Consider the following 17,676-nt stretch of genomic DNA (forward strand, 5'->3'; position numbering starts at 1 on the left):
ATAAACTACCTTACACACATGTACAAATGTGAATAAAAATTGAAGAAGGAAGCAACTATTTTGAAGGTGATGCGCAGAGCACTAGAGTTCTTGTTTTCCTCGCCGAGGTATGCAACACTGAGCTTGTAGTATAGATTTGGATAGCTGTTTTTTCATAGTTGTAATTGTTATGTGGGGGGAGGAAGGGAAGTAGTTACAAATTTAAGGTACTGTTTCAAAAACAGGAATTTTCATTGCCACATATGATAGTTTCTATTATTTCCTATCCTTCTAACTTCTACATTTGGATTAGGAGGCAGTGTTTTAGCAGAGCGTTATCAGTGATCTTTCTACAGACTGCTATCTTCTCAGTGTCTTATATTCTATAAGGTCTGAGTTCTCTCATTGAGGGCAAAAGAAAGGGAGAATGAATAGTATTGCATCTTTCGCTACTTATCTTCTTATGCAGCCGTGCAGTTGGAGGCCTTTGTGCATGAAGACAGATTTGTTCTATGGCCTCGGAGTTGGATGCCGGGGACGATGGCGGCTGCACTGAGCTGGCAAAGCCCCTCTATCTTCAATACTTGGAGAGGGCCCTCCGATTGGACCATTTTCTGCGACAAACATCGGCCATCTTCAATAGGAATATTTCTAGGTATGCTCCTCCGTTTTTAATTCTTCCCAACATTCTGAAATATTGTCGTCCCTGTAGATTTTAAAGTATTTTATGATTTGGAGTGTGTTTGATGTTTTGTTTTTCCTTCTTTCAAATAAAGCATAGTCAACTTATTCAAAGGATGAATATATTTTCTAAAGTGCTCAGTTCTGCTAATGTTAAATTTTAATATTTTGTTGGGTCAGGTGTGAGTGTGGACTTACCATTTTTCAATTTATAGTGATGACAGTGAAGATGGACTGGATGACAGTAATCCTTTATTGTCCCAGTCTGGGGATCCCTTAATACAAGTTAAGGAAGAACCTCCAAATTCATTGCTTGGTGAAACTTCTGGAGCTAGCAGTTCTGGAATGTTAAACACATATTCATTGAATGGAGTTCTACAGTCAGGTCAGTGTGCTATGAGATCCTTCTGTGAGCTATTACTTCTCTTAGGATAGTTATCTTTTCATTCTTTCATTCTTTATGTTTCTTTACACAGAATCAAAATCTGAGAAAGGGAATTTATATAACTTCTCTAAGTTGAAGAAAAGCAGAAAGTGGTTAAAGGTAAGAGATAAGATAAAATGTTTACAATACAAATAACCCACTAAAATGTCTAATAGAAGGGAAAGTTATTAACTTATCCTGGCAGGTTGATAGAGATTTTTCTAGATATAAATATTTTATTCTTAAAAAGATTTTTAAAAGATCCTAGAGAAAATCAAGGCTTCAATAAAGTCATTTAACAAATTGAGTATAAGGCAGAGGGGAAGTGGGGAGGATAGAAAAATAGATTGGATTAGTTTAGATCTGTGCCCTCTCTGACTCATATTTTAATCAGAAATATAATCTATTTTTTCATCAGTCCCTGAGTTGTTTATTCATTCAGTGTATGTTTTCTGAGCGTATCCTACTGTTCAAGTACTGTTGGAGGTATTAGGGATACATCAGTGAACAGATAGACAAGGTACTTGTCCTGCTGAGCCTGCATTCTGGTAGAAGGAAGCAGACTGTAAGCCTGTAAACAAATAACTGTGGATGGCTTCTTTAAAGAGGTAACATTTCAACTGATTGCTGAATGATGAGCGAAAGCCATGTAAAGATACAGGGTAAGAACATTTCAATCAGAAGGAGCAACTGCAAAAGTCCTGAGAAAGGAAGGATACTGTATATGTTTGGGAAAAGAGTAGGTTGATATGACTGGAGTACAGTGAATGAGAGGAATTGTTGATCATGTTAGAAACCCTGATCATGGAATGCCTTCCTTATAGGCCATGTAAAGGAATTTGGATTTTACTCTAGTTACAGTGGGAAGCCATTGGAGTATTTACAAGTAGGAAAGTAGTATAATCTCTGTACTCATAAAATTAAGGTACAGTAAGGAGCCTTGGTGGCACAGTGCTTATGTACTCGATTGATGGTTTAAACCCGCCAGCTGCTCCATAGGAGAAAAATTTCAGCCTTGGAAACCATATGGGCAGTTCTTCTCTGTCCGGTAGAGTTGTAATGAGTCAAAATCAGGTTTGTTTTTGGTTTTTCGTTGGTGTATTGGTTAAGTGTTTGGATGCTACCTGAAAGGCTGGCAGTTCAAACCTACCCAGAGACTCCATGGGAAAAAAAACTTGGCAATCTGTTTCCATGAAGGTTACAGCCTAGACAACCCTATAGGACAGTCCTACTCCATGGTAGTGAGTAAGTCACTGGTAAGCCATTTATTTATTAGATTGTTTACAAGTAAAAAGCCACTGCCATCAAGTTGATTCCAACCCTTGTGCAGGGTTGAACCACCCCAAAGGATTGCCAAGTTTGTAAATCTTCAGGGATGCAGATTGCCTCATCTTTCTCCCATGGCACAGCTGGTGGGTTTGAACTGCTGACCTTTTGGTTAGCAGCTAAATGTGTTAACTACTATGCCACCAGACCTCCTGTTCTATAAGCAAGGGAGAGGTAATCTCCATACTCTTGCAAAATTACAGTTTTGGAGAAACTGAATTAAAGATAGAATTTCTTCTATTAAAATGAATTCTCTGTTTCATGCTTTCCCTGCAAAGAGCTCAAAGAAATTTATTCTTTCATTATTACTTCTAGTCCTTTAAAAGGCTCATGTATGAAAGGTCGAATATGCTGAAATCAGTGAGGTTTTAGGCTATTGAGAATACTGAAATCTTTATGCTTAGCCATCACATTTTAAAAATTACATGTATTTTATATATATATATATATTTATATGTATATAAATGCACATGCCATAAAATTTATCCTTTTAAATTACACGATTCAGTGATTTTTAATATATCCACTAAGTTATATAACCATCTCCACTATCTAATTCCAAAATATTTTCATCACTCTAAAAAAAAAAAAAGCAACACCCATTAGCAGTCACTCTCCCATTTTCCTCTTCCCCTGGCACTACAACCACTAATCTTCTTTCTGTCTCTGAATTTGCCTATTCTGAACATATAAATGGAATTACATATATGTGACTTTTTGTGTCTGCTTTCATTTAGTTATAACGTTTTCAAGGTTCTTTCACATTGTGTCATGTATTAGTACTTCCTTTTTATGGCTGAATAATACTTCATTGTATGGATGTACCACGTTTTGATTATCCATTCATCAGTTGATGGATATTTGGGTTGTTTCTGCTGTTTCAGCCATCATGTTTTCTGTATTCCTTTATAGGTAACTTTTTTGTTTTGTTTTGCCAAAGTATTTGACATTTAGTTGGAATATCTTATGTATATGTTGAACACTTAATGGCTTTTACCCTTGTTGCTATTTACAGCTTTGCCCCTGTTTTAATGCTCTGTAATTTATGCTTGAACGTTGCAATGGAGTTGATTCTAGTTCATAGCGATAGGTTCTTTTGGTGTTCATTTGTTTTTCAGTTGAATTGGTGAAGAATAACATAAGGGAAACTGGAGTAACTGCCCCTAAGCTGTTTTTGTTATTGTTCTGGGATCTGGAAAAAAATGCTAGGATTATAAAAGGAATTGTTTCCTAGAAGAAGTTACATTTCCATTTCCTCCCTGTTCAGAGCATTCTGCTGAGTGATGAGTCCAGTGAGGCAGATTCTCAGAGTGAAGACAATGATGATGATGAAGAAGAACTCAATCTCAGCCGAGAAGAACTTCACAACATGCTGCGACTACACAAATACAAGAAGCTTCACCAGAATAAGTATAGTAAAGACAAGGAGGTGAGAGTTTCAGGAGAAGCTTCAGACCTTCATGCTGGGTATTCATACCTTCTGGTTTATATTCATTAAAGATACATCATTTAAATTTTATATTTAAGTGGTAGTGATGGTTATTGTTGTTTTTAATGACAGCGGTATTAAGATTTAATTCACATACCAAAAATTTCAGCCTTTTAGAATGTACAGTTCATGGGTTTTTAGTATATCAGAGAGTTGTGCAACTATCACTAATTTCAGGACATTTTCATCACCCTAAAAAGAAACTGTATACTCACCCTTAATTGTTGCTCCCCATTCTCCTCATACACATCCCCCAGCCCTAGACAATTACCAGTCTTCCCTCTGTGTCTATAAATATGCCCCTTCTAGACATTTTAGACAAATGGATTCCTATAACGTGGTCCTTTGTGTCTGACTTCTTTCATTTAACATAGTGTTTTCCAGATTCATCCACATTACGGCATAGTACTTTACTCCTTTTTATTGCCAAATAATATTATGATATTATTATTCTAAGAGAATAATATCCAATTGTATGAAAGTACTGTATTTTATTTATTTATCAATTGGTGATTTTTCTACTTTTTCACTATTATGAATAATGCTGCCATGAATGTTGGTGTACAAGTTTCTGTGTGGGTGTATATATTTTTTTTTTTTAGAGTATATACTTCTGAGTGGATTTGCTGGATCATATGGTAACTCTGTAACTTTTGAATAACTGCCAAACTGGTCTTTAAAGTGACTGTACCATTTTATATTCTGGTGGTTAGTTTTTAATGTAATTCTTCTTTGGAAATGTTTTTACTTCATGCACTAACATTAGCATGAAGATAGGTTTAAGTGGCACCTATTTGAAAGCTGTTACCAAAAATTTCTGATTTTTGTCAGTATGGCACTATACATAATGAGCAAAACATATTTGAAGACCTAAAAACCTTTTAGCAGTAAATTACTTAAGGTCTAAATTAGTTCAGAGAGCTTTGAATAATATGCCGAGACTTATAAACCTGTAAAAGAAATAACTGGTAAGATATCTGACCAACTTGATTCAAACTTAGAAGAGTTGCCCTTTAAAATCCAATGTTAAGACAATTGGTGTTTGAAATATATGTGCATTCCTTTAAGTGACGTAAAAAATACATACAGGAAAGTCTATAAATTATAAGTATACAGCTCAATGACTGCTCATTTAGTTTTGACCTGGGCAGAGGCTCTTACAAGAGATTTCCCTGTTATTCTGTATCTTGGTTTCATTCCTTGAGCAACTCATTTGGCTAAAATCCAGGAAAAGAGATTCCATATTGGGCTACCTAATTTTAATTTATGTTCACATTTATTCTTTAATAATAAGTGAGACAAAATTAATATGAGATTTTGGGGTTAAATAAAATATTTGAATGAATTTGTTATTCCCTATGTGATTGTTGTTGTCATGTGCTGTCAAGTAGCCCCAACTCATAGCAACCCCTCCTTGGGTTTCTGAGGCAGTATCACTACGGAAGTAGATTGCCCAACCTTCCTTCCAAGGAGTAGCTGTTGGGTTTGAACCAGCCTTCTGGTTAGCAGTCAAGTAGGTACCTTAGGCACTACGCTACCAGAGCTCCTCCCTATGTGATGGTGCGGGGGGAGCCCTTGTGGCCCAGTGGTTAAACCCTTGGCTGCTAACTGAGAGATTAGCAATTAAATCCTCCCAGTAGCTCTACAGGAGAAAAGACCTGGTGATCTGCCTCTCTGAAGATTACAGAGTTCTACTCTGTCACATTGAGTCACTATGAGTCAGTATTGACATGATGGCATCTAACAATAAGAACTTATAAAAAAAATGATTTATCCATATGTTAGAATTCTGACAACCTAGGCACTCTTGAGTCCTCGTGGTACAATGGTTAAATGCTTAGGTGCTAACCAAGAGGTCAGCAGTTCAAACCCACTCAGCTGTTCCATGGAAGAAAGATGTGGCAGTCTGCTTCTGTAAAGATTTCAGCTTTGGAAGCCCTGTGGGGCAATTCTCTGTCCTGTAAGATTGCTATGAGTCAGAATTGACTCAATGGCAGTGAGTTTTAGGCACTAACCATAATATTGGCAGATTCTCTTAGCAGAAGTTAGGAAGAAATAATCCAAACTCACTGCCATAAAGGTTGGATAATTAGAATGGCTGCTGTCTTAGTTTCTTAGTGCTACTGTAACAGAAACACCACAAGTAGGTAGCTTTAACAAGTGGAAAATCATCCTGTATAGACGGATAAGGCCTCATTAACATAGCAAAGAAAACCCTATTCCCAAATGGTATTACATCCATAGGTATAAAAACAAAATCCAAGTTAGGATTTTCAACCCTCTTTTCAGGGAACAAAATTCAATCCATAACTGATGACTCTTATATTCAAATATAAGACTAAGAGCCAGACTAGCAGCAAAAAGTAGAAACCTTAGTAAATCTGGGGACCTGTTCATAGAAATATGGTTTATTTCTTAGTTGATGAATTTCCAAGGGAAATAAAGTCTTTCTGCAATGAATTGTATCTCTCACATGTGTATATAAGGACTAAGTAAGTATTCTGGTGAAAACTCAGAGCATGAAAAGGTTCTCCTTATTATTTCCATGTACGTAGCAACTGAACACATTTGTTTGGAAGCCAAGTAAATAATTGATTTTCATATACTAAATCCTTATTGATCTCTTTGTGGAGAGTATACTGTGTTTAAAAGCTTTGATTTTCTCTGACTCAACTTCCTGTAGTAAAGATGTTGTTTCCTGAAGGCTATGCTATAGAATATAGACCCTTCTAAGCATCACTGTTTTTGTATGCTTCAGTTGCAGCAATACCAATATTACAGTGCAGGCCTCCTCTCTACATATGACCCTTTCTATGAGCAACAAAGGCACCTACTTGGACCCAAAAAAAAGAAATTCAAGGAAGAAAAGAAACTTAAAGGTGAGCCTTCTGGATCATGTATGGCTTGCTGGGGCTTTTAGACTTTGAACATAATCCATATAATAGACATTTGCTTTGTTATCTGAATAGTTTTAGTCTTATCTAATTAGTTGCAAGTGCTATTAACTTTATTTCATATTTGATTTATGGTTGTTTCTAGATTTAGAAAGACATAAGAACTACAGATGCCTAGACAAAAGTTTAGGCCAATTAAGTTTATTTATTTATTTTTTTCTTCTTTATGCTATCTATACAAGACAGATTTTATTCCCCTGAAAGTCTAAACCCTGCTAAAAAAAGGGCTATTTTTAATCTTTTTCTCTTCTTTCTTCTACATCCTCCTTTTCTGTCTCTGTTTTATATCTCTTTTCTCATCCTCTACCCAAAAAAGCAAAACCTGTCCCACTGCCATCAAGTTGATTCCTACTCACAGTGATCCTGTGGGACAGAGTAGGACTGCCCCATTAGATTTCTAACGTTATAAATCTTTATAGAAGTAGACTGCCAAATCTTTCTCCCTCAGAGAACCTGGTGTATTTGAACTGCTGTCCTTTTGGTTGGCAGCTGAGTGCTTTAACCACTGTGCCACTGGGGCTTTTATTCATTTTCCACAACCTCCCTCAGATACAATCAAAGGTGATTATATCTTTGAAAGTCTTAGTGTCATATCAGTTAATCCAATTTTTCCCTTTTCTTTTAGTGTCCTTAACCACCTTATATTACTACCAAGTAGTTATAAGTGGTTTTCCTTGTCACCATTACTTGAGCCCATTAAATTTCCTTTACCACCTCACCTATTGGATTCAATAGTAATTTAGTTCTAAGGTTTTATTCTATATTTCTCTTTCCTGTAACAAGAGAGGGTATCCAGTTTACCCCCTCCTCAAGGTACTAAGATCATCTTCTTGAAATATTCATAGACCTGTATAGATAAAGGGATAAATATTCCTCTCCTGAAGTGAAATGAGGAAAAACTGAATTTTCTTGATGGGGTGATTTTATGACTGTCTCCCATGTGTAAAGGAAGAAATGCAAACTTGTGAGTGTTTGTTTTCTTTGTAGCCAAGTTAAAAAAAGTGAAGAAAAAAAGGCGAAGGGATGAAGAACTTTCCTCAGAAGAATCCCCTCATCTCCACCACCACCAGACCAAAGTCTTTGCCAAGTTCTCGCATGATGCACCTCCTCCTGGCACCAAGAAGAAGCATTTATCTATTGAGCAGCTTAATGCTCGTCGTAGGAAAGTGTGGCTCAGTATCGTGAAAAAGGAACTACCAAAGGTGAGTGGGTGCTTTGCCTCTAGTACAGTGGATCTGGAGTGAATCTTTTCCCTCCCACCCTCTAAGAGAGAGCTGTGAAAGATAGGTACCTTCACAAATTGTGTCTGTGTTTCAGAAAAGAGATTAATCTGTTGGAATTAAGACAATACTGAGTAATAGTCTCTTTAGTTTAATAAATAGTGCTAGGACAATTGGGTGGTCATTTGGAAAAAGAAAATTAGATCTGTACCTCATATATTCCAAATGGTTTATCTGTTAACTGACTCTTAGAATCATACAGATAGATACAGAAATATAGGTGGTTGTGTATACATGGATTAGTCTACATACATGAAGGAAGATGGGACAATCTACTTGCGTAGTGATACTGCCTCGGAAACCCAAGGAGGGGTCGCTATGAGTCGGGTCCGACTCGACGGCACATAACAACAACAACAGTCTACTGAAAGGATCTAGACGCAATGACATTCCAGTCACAGTGGGATGCCTGGGACCCAAATCTTGAATTCTAAACACTTTTTATTCTGTAATAAAAGGAACCAGAGCTCCTTAGAGAAGTCATTGATTCCAGGACTGGGGCAGGGGAAATAAAAGATGAGCCTTACGAAACATCTTGTGGTTCCAGAAAGTAAGGACGTTTATGATAAGAATGGGGGTTTGTCATAAGAACACAGAGCCAAACTGCAGGAGCTCCTAATGGCCAATGGAATAATTTGAAGGACAAATAAATAAATAATTGAATAAATAAATAGATGAAGAAGAGGGCCAGCTCTTCCTTATAGTAGAATTCCAACTAACATGTAGAAAAATACAGAGAATCATCATTAGGTGAACACCAGGTCCATTAATGGATGCTAAAATTAGAGGGCAAGAGTTTGAGAAGCAGGATTTGCATTGAATCTCAAGATGCATATTAACATGAAGGAAAAGATAGTAATTATAGTGGTGAAAATTACCAGAAACCTCCTTAACCAAGTAATCAGTGTAAGCATCGCTAGTAATTTAAATTTCAACATCATGAACTTTCTTTATATAATGCACTGAGAAAAACACTTCATTTCTGTGGTACTCTTCCCCAAAATGTGTAGCTTCATTTCAGTCATGAGAAAACATTAGAAAAACCCAAATTGAGGGACATTATGTAAAATAAAAGCAGTCCCTGGGTTACAAACAAGATTAATTCCTAAGTGTGTCTTTTAAGATGAATTTGTAGATAAGTGCACATGGTTTTTGTTTAGCCTTACTTTACTGCAAAAAAAAAAAAAAAAATCTAGAATCCTTTTCTCGTGATTTTAAAAGCTACATGTGCCGCAAGTGAAGGTAATTGTGTTGAAGCATTTGTTGCCATTGGGAGTTGGTTCAGTTTGAAAGTGAGGGCAAATTTACGTAACATTAAAGGGCAAGTAGAGTGGAAACTTCCTGTAACTGATTGGTATTTTTCAAAAATGTCAAGTACATGAAAGAGAAAGATTGATGAAATGTTACAGACTGGAAGAGACCAAGAAGAAAAACAAATAAATGCAACTTGGAATCCTGGATAGGATCAAGGACGTTGGTGGAAAACTCAGTTGACAGTGGAAAAAGACCTGTACTTTTAGCTTATAGTACTGTACTGATGATAATTTCCTTTTCTGAGTAATTGTACTGTGGTTAGGGGAAGCAGGGGGAGGAATATAAAGAAACTCTACTATTTTTGCATCTTTTCTCTAGATCTAAATTTATTTCAAAATAAAAAGAACAAAATATGCCAAGAATCACGCGAGGAACTGCCATATGTCTTTTTACTCATTTTTACCGATTGTTTGTATCTTAGTTATCTAGTGCTGCTATAACAGAACTATCACAAGTGAGTGGCTTTAACAAACAGAAATTTATTTTCTCATTGTTTAGGAGGCTGTTAAGTCTGGATTCAAGGTGCTGGCTCTAGGAGAAGGCTTTCTCTTTGTGTTGGCTCTGGAGGAAAGCCCTTGTATGTTTGAGCTTCTGCTCCTGCACAGTCTTCATGTGGCTTAGCATCTCTCTTCCTGCAACTCTGTTTCCTTAATCTCTTCCTTTTACATTTTGTAAAGAAATTGAATCAAAACACACCCTACACTAATCCTGTGTCATTAACATGGCAAAGTCAGCCATTCCAAAATAGCATTAGAACCACAAGCATGGAGGGTAGAAATTTCTTTTTTTTTTTTTTTTAATTTTTATTTGGGTAAAGGTTTATAGAGCAAATTAATTTTCCATACAGCAGTTCATATACATTTATCTCATGACAGTGACTGCAATTCCCCACCATGTAACAGCTCTCTTCCCACTTCCTCGCCATAGTTACCTCGTCCTTGTGTCCTTCCCTCCCATGCACTCTTGCCCCCTGAGCTGTCTCCCTGTGCAAACACTGCCTTTCTGTTCTCCCATGATTGCTCCAAGTAATGTATCTACCTGATGTAAATGTTCACCCCATATGCCTGTCTGTTGTTTGGCTGGAAGCCACAGGAGTGAGTTCAGTTCTAGACCTGAAGAGTAGCTAGAGGCAATAACCTCAAGGGTCTTACTAGGCTATATCAGACCAACAAACCTGGTCTTTTTTTAATTATATGAGTTTTGTTCTACATTGTTCTCCCACTCTATCCAGGATCTCCTTTACCTATCCCCCTCCAAGCGTTTAACAGTGGTAGCCAGGTACCATCTAATTCTTCTGGTCTTATGGTCATATAAGCTGAAGATTGCATGGTTTACCAGTCCCATAGACTATTTGTTTTCATGTGTCTTAGGTTTTTTTTGTTCTTCTTTGCTCTGGATCAGGAGAGACCCCACTGTTGCATCTAGATGGCCGCGCATAAGCTTTTAAAATCCCAGTCACAACTCATCAAAGTAGGATTGTAGAACAGTGTTTTTGTGTAGTATGTTATGCCACTTGAGCTTGATTCCCCTGCAACCATGGTCCCAAGCCCAACAGTGTCCAAAAACTTGATCCCTTTGGGTACTTAGCTGTGGCCAAGAAGCTAGCACAACTTTGCCCACTGTCAGCTTTACTATACACCTGTACATTCTTACAGCACAGACAAATATGCATGTAGAAACATGGTCTGCTAATCCTATTCATGGTCATGGGCACACTACCCCCTGCTTAGATGTATCTGATTGTTCAGCCTGTCCACCCATCTATCCATGGAGGGTAGAATTTACAGCACATATTTTGGGGGGACATAATTCAATCCAGCTGGACAATGAATACGGAAAACCGAGAAGGGTCGATACTCTTGAGTTGTAGTGTTGGTGAAGAATGCTGAAAGTACCATGGACTGCTAAAAGAACTAACAAATCCGTCCTGAAAGAAGTGCAGCTGGAATCCTTCTTGGAAACAAGAGTGGCCAGACTTTATCTCACCTACTTTGGTCATGTTGTCAGAAGGGACCGTTCTCTGGAGAAGGATATCATGCTTGGTAAAGTGGAGGGTCAATGAAAGAAGGGAAGGCCCTCAAAAAGAGATGAATTGACAGAGTGGCTGCAGTGATAGGCTCAGGTATAACAAGAATTGTGGGTCTGGCACAGGACCAGGCAGTGTTTTGTTGTGCTGTATCTAGAATTGCTATGAGTCTAAAACAACTTGATAGCACCTAACAACAACAACAATTCAACCCGTAGCAATGTATGTTTGCTTCATTTGCTTTATATTTTCTCTATATTTCTAAATGTTACGTATGTTGTTGTATGCTGTCAAGTCTATTCTGACTCATAGCAACCCTTTAGGACAAATTCTGTAGTGTGGTTGAAATGTTTATGGTAATAGATCTCCAGGTCTTTTCTTCTGAGGAACTGCTGCTGCTGGTAGGTCCCAACCACCAACCTTTTGCTTAGTAGCCAAGTACTAAAGGCATACTTCTTTTTCCTCAACCATTACCCCTGATACCTCAGTGTGTACTTCCTAAAAAAAAAAAAAAAAGATATTCTCATAGGTATAACCATATTATAGTTATCAAAATGAGGAAATTTATTGCTATCTGATCTATAGTCTATATTCACATTTTATCAGTTGGCACCAGAAATGCCCTGTATAGTCCCCTTTCCCTCAATTCAATTCAGGATTCAGGCTAGGACCACATGTTGCATTTAGATGTTACCTTTTTTAATCTTCTTTTATCTGTAACAATACTCAGGCTTTCTTTGTCTTTTATTACACTGGTTATAAGCCTCTTATTTTGAAAAATGTTTCCGTTTGGGTTTATCTGCTGTTTCTTCATGACTGGATTCTGGTTATGCATTTTGGCAAAATTACCACAGCTGTATCACTGCAGGAGGCACATGATATATGTGACCCAGTATTGATGATCCTATGGTGAGGTGGTGCTTCTCCACTGTAAAACAACTGTTTTCCTCATAGTAATTAATAAGCATTTGCAGAGATGTTTTTCTTTATAGACATGGTTGATAGGAAAGTTACGGAAAACTTGTGCAGTAGCTGGTGAAGAGGTTCTTATGACAAGGAATGACTTTGCAGTTGAATTTTTTTATAATCTTGGCTTTAAAGTGGCAGTAGCTACTTAAGAATTAACAACGTTTTGAAAATGGCTTAAAAAAACTCCCTTAATTCTTTAAGTGGGAATATAATAATTGAAAAGGACATTCAAGCCCTCTGTGTGTAACTTTGAATCCATTGTTTATTTAGGGGGAGGGGGCGCTTTTGAGCATCCAGGGAGCCACTGAGCTCTTCATTTTCTGTGTGTCCTATTCCAAATGCACCGTCTTGTAAAATCAGTTTACTTTTGTTGAGTTGGGTTTTGTTTTGTTTTGTTTTTAAGCTGGAGTTAGTACGGTGAGTTGGAGACTAGGTTGCATGCTGCTGAGTCATCTATGTTAGATCTCTCTCAGAATTTTTTGTTGGAGAAGATGAGACATTTGTGGTGGCAGAAATTGAGTAATAGTGGCAGCAGGTTTACCCCCATGCAAGGGAAGGCTAGCATCATAAATGGGGAGGCTGGGCTACCTACCTCCTAAGGATTCCTGCATCTGGGTGCTTTGCTATCTCAGCTTCTTTGCAGACTGGCCCTGGAAGGCTGCGTATTTTAATCAGACTGGTGCCGGAGTTTGGGTATGTAGCTACATATTCCTAGCCTATTTTTAAGCCTATATATAACTTAAAAATTTTGCAGAAGGTTACAGAGGACTCTGTGTTTAAAGCATCTACAATAGCTTATTCTTAATGCTTTTTCTGTAGCTTTATGTGTGGTGCTGAGACAGTATTTTCTGGGTGGCTTTCAGATATGTCTTGAAAATGTTTGGCTTCATATTTTATTTTCTAACTCTCTAGGAATTAAATAAAAAGCAATGGCAGTATACATAATCTTGTAAATAAAATGAATTCTCAATAAATGTTATTTTTGAAAATTTTAGGCCAACAAGCAGAAAGCTTCAGCTCATAACCTGTTTCTCACCAATAGTCGAAAGGTAAAATTATACTTATATGTTTTCTGTTTGCTGGAATATATTTTTGTTCTTAGTATCTGTTATTGCTGTTCTTGTCTGTTGTACCCTGTTGATGACTCTGATAGTGCCTAAGAGAATACGTAACTTTTCTCACTCTATTTCATAAATAAAATAGTTCTGTGATACTTGAATCATTTTGGGTAAGCCTGTATGTAGCCACTATAATTCCTTGCCTGAGCTTTAGTCTTTTCATCTAAGAAGTGATGATGTTAATACCTTTGAGTAGAAGGAAGTAATACAACTTCCTTTGAGAGTTGTTTTGAGGATCAGATGAGATGTTACTAGTTATGTTTCTCTGGGCTACTCACTCAGCCAAACTCTTGTTTCCCCATCTGTAAAATGGGGATGATGATAATCACAACTTCATAGAGTGTCTAAAAGAATAAATTAGTTTAATATATGTTAAGTTGAGAATGATGCCTAGCATATAAGTGATGATAGCTATTATTCTTAATGTGCATGATACACTTTGTATCCTCCCAGCCCATCTCCGATTCTTCTTAGTTACACATTTGAGATTTTTTCATCTTCTAAGGCAATATGCCTTAGGATTTCTCATCCGTAAGATGAGAAATTACCTGTTACCTCGAGGAATCTGAAACTGGGTCATTGTACAGTAGCATTAGTCAGGTAGTGGGGGGAGAGAGAAAGACATGCCCATAGGAGGATTGTTTGCACTAAACATACTGAAAGCTGCTGTGATTTAGAGCCCAGGGAGAACAGGCCTCTGGTATTGGGTCCTCCCCTGTTGTGATAATACTGTCTTTTGCAGCTTGCCCACCAATGTATGAAGGAGGTACGTCGCGCTGCCTTGCAGGCCCAGAAGAACTGTAAGGAGACTTTGCCTCGTGCCCGCCGCCTCACCAAGGAGATGCTTCTGTACTGGAAGAAGTACGAGAAAGTGGAGAAGGAGCACCGTAAGCGGGCAGAGAAAGAAGCTTTGGAGCAACGGAAGTTGGACGAGGAAATGAGGGAGGTAGGACAAAAGCGTCAATTTTTGAAAGTCCTGCTTGCTGTAGCTATGTTAAGAAATGTATTTGCACTTCAGGAATGATAAACCTAACCGATGAAACTCAATTTTTTTTTTTTTTTTTTTTAAGACTAACCGATGAAAATTTTTTTTTTTTTTTTTTTTAAGACCTAACCTTAGGATGGGAGCTCTGGTAGCATAGTGGCTAAGACACTTGCCAGCTAACCAGACGGCTGGTGGTTCAAACCCACCAGCCGCTCCTCGGAAGGAAGGTTGGGCAATCCTACTTCCGTAGTGATACTGCCTCAGAAACCCAAGGAGGGGTCGCTATGAGTCAGGTTTGACTTGACGGCACATAACAACAACAACAACAACCACCTTAGGATAGTGATTGTAGTCAGTAAACCAATCCTGTTTTTATGGTTTCAATAAGGTTCTTTCCTTGACCCTGTGCTTTTTTTTCTATGCTGACATTCCCTAGTCTGTGCAGCTTATTTCTCTGTATGTCTCTGAAGGAACAACAACCAAATAAAAACAAAAAGAAAACAACTTATCTTGGCTTGGTTACAGGAGCTGGCTATTGGTTCAGTTTGTTGGTAGATGTGGGCAAAATACTAAATGTAGGGCTAGAGAGGGATAGTGGATAATTAGCCCAGTTTTCTGCTTCTCCTATCCCTTGTATTCTGCTATTTTAATGTACAGCCATTACTATTGCTAAACCAGATGTCAGCTTATCTAGGCTGTATGTATTGTTGAGGGAAGCAAGAGGACAAAACAAATTATGTTGCCATTGGTAAGTCATTTGGGATGAGTGGAGGGAGAGTCGGGAAGTTTGGAGAAACGAGAACTAAAAGATTGAAAGGTGTTTTCTTTTAGGTATATGTAGTACTCCTGTCAAAGTGAAGCTTTAGTGTCTGCTCTGAGCTTTTGATCTTCTCTTTCTTTATCATGCATTTGAAGATGAATATAGATTTTGTCTAGTTCGATTATATCCTCTGGGTAGGCTGTTACCTTTCCTTGCAAGGTAAATGTATTAAGTTAGTAAATATTTGATGCTGTTGGGAATACTTAGTGAGTTGAGAAGTATTTGAGAGTTAGTCACAGATCTTGAAGTTTTGTAAGCAGCTTGGCTTAAAATCTAGGTTTGTAAGACAGTCTTTCGAGTACGTTGATAGCTGACTGATGGGAGTTGCAGCAGTGATTATGTTAAATTGTGTGGCTGTCTCTAAACTTTTCAAATAAAGGTATTTTTGATGGGTCTTTAGTGTTTCCTTAATTTACTTTGTTTATTTAAACACATGGTAGCACTTATTTAGGGTGAAAAGAGATGTTACTGCTTTTCTTAATTGTTTTAGTTTAGAAAAGTTTACAGTACTTGAACTTTGGAACATGAATGTCCATTTTAAAAAATCCCTCAATTTTCTCTCAAATGAATTCTCTTCTAATTCAAATCTGGTCAATGCTATAAGATTAAAGAAAAAGGACAACTTTATGTAGTACACTTTTGTAAAGTACATTTTGAACATTTGTCTTTTCTTGGCCATGTTCCTTATTATTGTTTCTTTTGAGGAGGTGCACCAAAGGTAAATCAAGTGTTCTGCATATGAATGGTCTGAAATAATATAATGAAATAGTGACCCTCTTACTTGGGATTTAAAGTGAATGCTGTTTATCATATGCTAAAGTCTTTTGCACTATTTGTTACTCATTATTTATTTGAAGAATGATTTCATTTATTGACCCAATGATTATTTTCCTTACTTAGTATTTCGGAGTCACTTTGAATTTATGTTTTCCATGTTTTAAAAATGTGTGTGTGTGTTTGGTCTATTTTTATCTTTATCACAGATGAACTAAAAGTTGTTCTTGGGAGTGCTTACTTCCTTTGACTGACATCTTTTTTCTCAGTTATCTCCTCCATTGACTTTCAGAATCTTTTATAGCTCTTAGTCACTTATTTTGAGTTAGATGATGAAGAAGAGTATTTGACACATACACATTTTTTTAAATAATAAAAATAATCCATGTAGCTATTACATAGGTATCAAACCGAATATACTGTTTGAATTTACTTTGTGTCTCAGTTCTATTATAGAAAAGTAGTATAAAAAAAAAAAAAAAAAAAACCCATACTCACTGCCATTGAATTGAATGTGACTCGTAGCAACCCCTCCTTCGGTTTCCAAGGTAATGTCACTACGGAAATAGATTGCACAGCCTTCCTTCTGAGGAGTGGCTGGTGGGTTTGAAAGACCAGCCTTCTGCTTAGCAGTCAGATGCTTTAGGCACTACGCCACCAGAGCTCCCATTAGGAGCTCCCATTTAGGAGTCTGCAAGACCAAATCCAGAGTGCTGGCTCTAGGGGAAGGCTTTCTCTTTCTGTTGTCTCAGGGATAGTCCTTGTTTCCTTGAACTTCTGCACATAAGTGATCTTCATGTGGTAACTACAACTCCAGGTGGTAGAGGTTACAGTTTACAACACATATTTTACCAAACCAACCAAACTCGCTGCTGTGGAGTTGAATCTAACTCATAGCAACCCCTCCTTGGGTTTACAAGGTCGTGTCAGAATCTACAGAAGTAGATTGCCCAGTCTTCCTCCTGAGGAGTGGCTGGTGGTTTTGAAGTGCTAGCCTTCTGGTTAGCAATCTAATGCCTTAGGCACTATGCCACCAGATCTCCTAACATATATTTTAGGGGGTACAAAATTCAATCCATAACAACTATTTTTCTCCTTTAGGCCAAGAGACAACAACGAAAACTGAACTTCTTAATCACCCAGACAGAGTTGTATGCCCATTTCATGAGTCGCAAACGAGACATGGGTCATGATGGGATCCAGGAGGAAATCCTAAGAAAACTAGAAGACAGTTCTACTCAGAGACAAATTGACATTGGTGGTGGAGTGGTGGTTAACATCACACAAGAGGATTATGGTGAGTCCTGAATCAGGAATTAGAGAAAGTGGGTACCCTCCAATTTGTCATATCTAACTTTATGTACATTATTAACTCTTAAAATTTTTTCTCTATCCTAATATGTAATACTGATCGGAAAAGGGGAACTTGTGGTACTGGAGTAGGCAAAGTGTGTGTATATGTAAAACAAGTATATAAAATCAGTTTTATTAGAGAATTTGAGAGAGGCGGGGCAAGATGGCGGACTAGGCAGAAGGA

General features: G+C 37.5%; 1 protein-coding gene across 1 annotated transcript in view; it reads left to right on the forward strand.

The window, feature by feature from the left end:
- The first annotated feature begins 491 nt into the window (after window positions 1-491).
- INO80 (INO80 complex ATPase subunit) overlaps window positions 492-17,676 on the forward strand; it is a 160,842-nt gene continuing 143,657 nt past the window's right edge. Inside the window, exons 1-9 of the mRNA XM_007940429.2 lie at window positions 492-634; window positions 876-1,045; window positions 1,137-1,204; window positions 3,678-3,839; window positions 6,658-6,778; window positions 7,841-8,055; window positions 13,438-13,491; window positions 14,303-14,506; window positions 17,241-17,436. Of these exons, the coding sequence (XP_007938620.1) occupies window positions 492-634; window positions 876-1,045; window positions 1,137-1,204; window positions 3,678-3,839; window positions 6,658-6,778; window positions 7,841-8,055; window positions 13,438-13,491; window positions 14,303-14,506; window positions 17,241-17,436 (1,333 nt within the window). The remainder of the gene's footprint in view (window positions 635-875; window positions 1,046-1,136; window positions 1,205-3,677; window positions 3,840-6,657; window positions 6,779-7,840; window positions 8,056-13,437; window positions 13,492-14,302; window positions 14,507-17,240; window positions 17,437-17,676) is intronic.

The sequence above is a fragment of the Orycteropus afer genome, unplaced genomic scaffold, assembly GCF_000298275.1.
Source record: "Orycteropus afer afer isolate SDZICR_OR568_19922 unplaced genomic scaffold, OryAfe1.0 scaffold00068, whole genome shotgun sequence".
NCBI lineage: Eukaryota > Metazoa > Chordata > Mammalia > Tubulidentata > Orycteropodidae > Orycteropus > Orycteropus afer.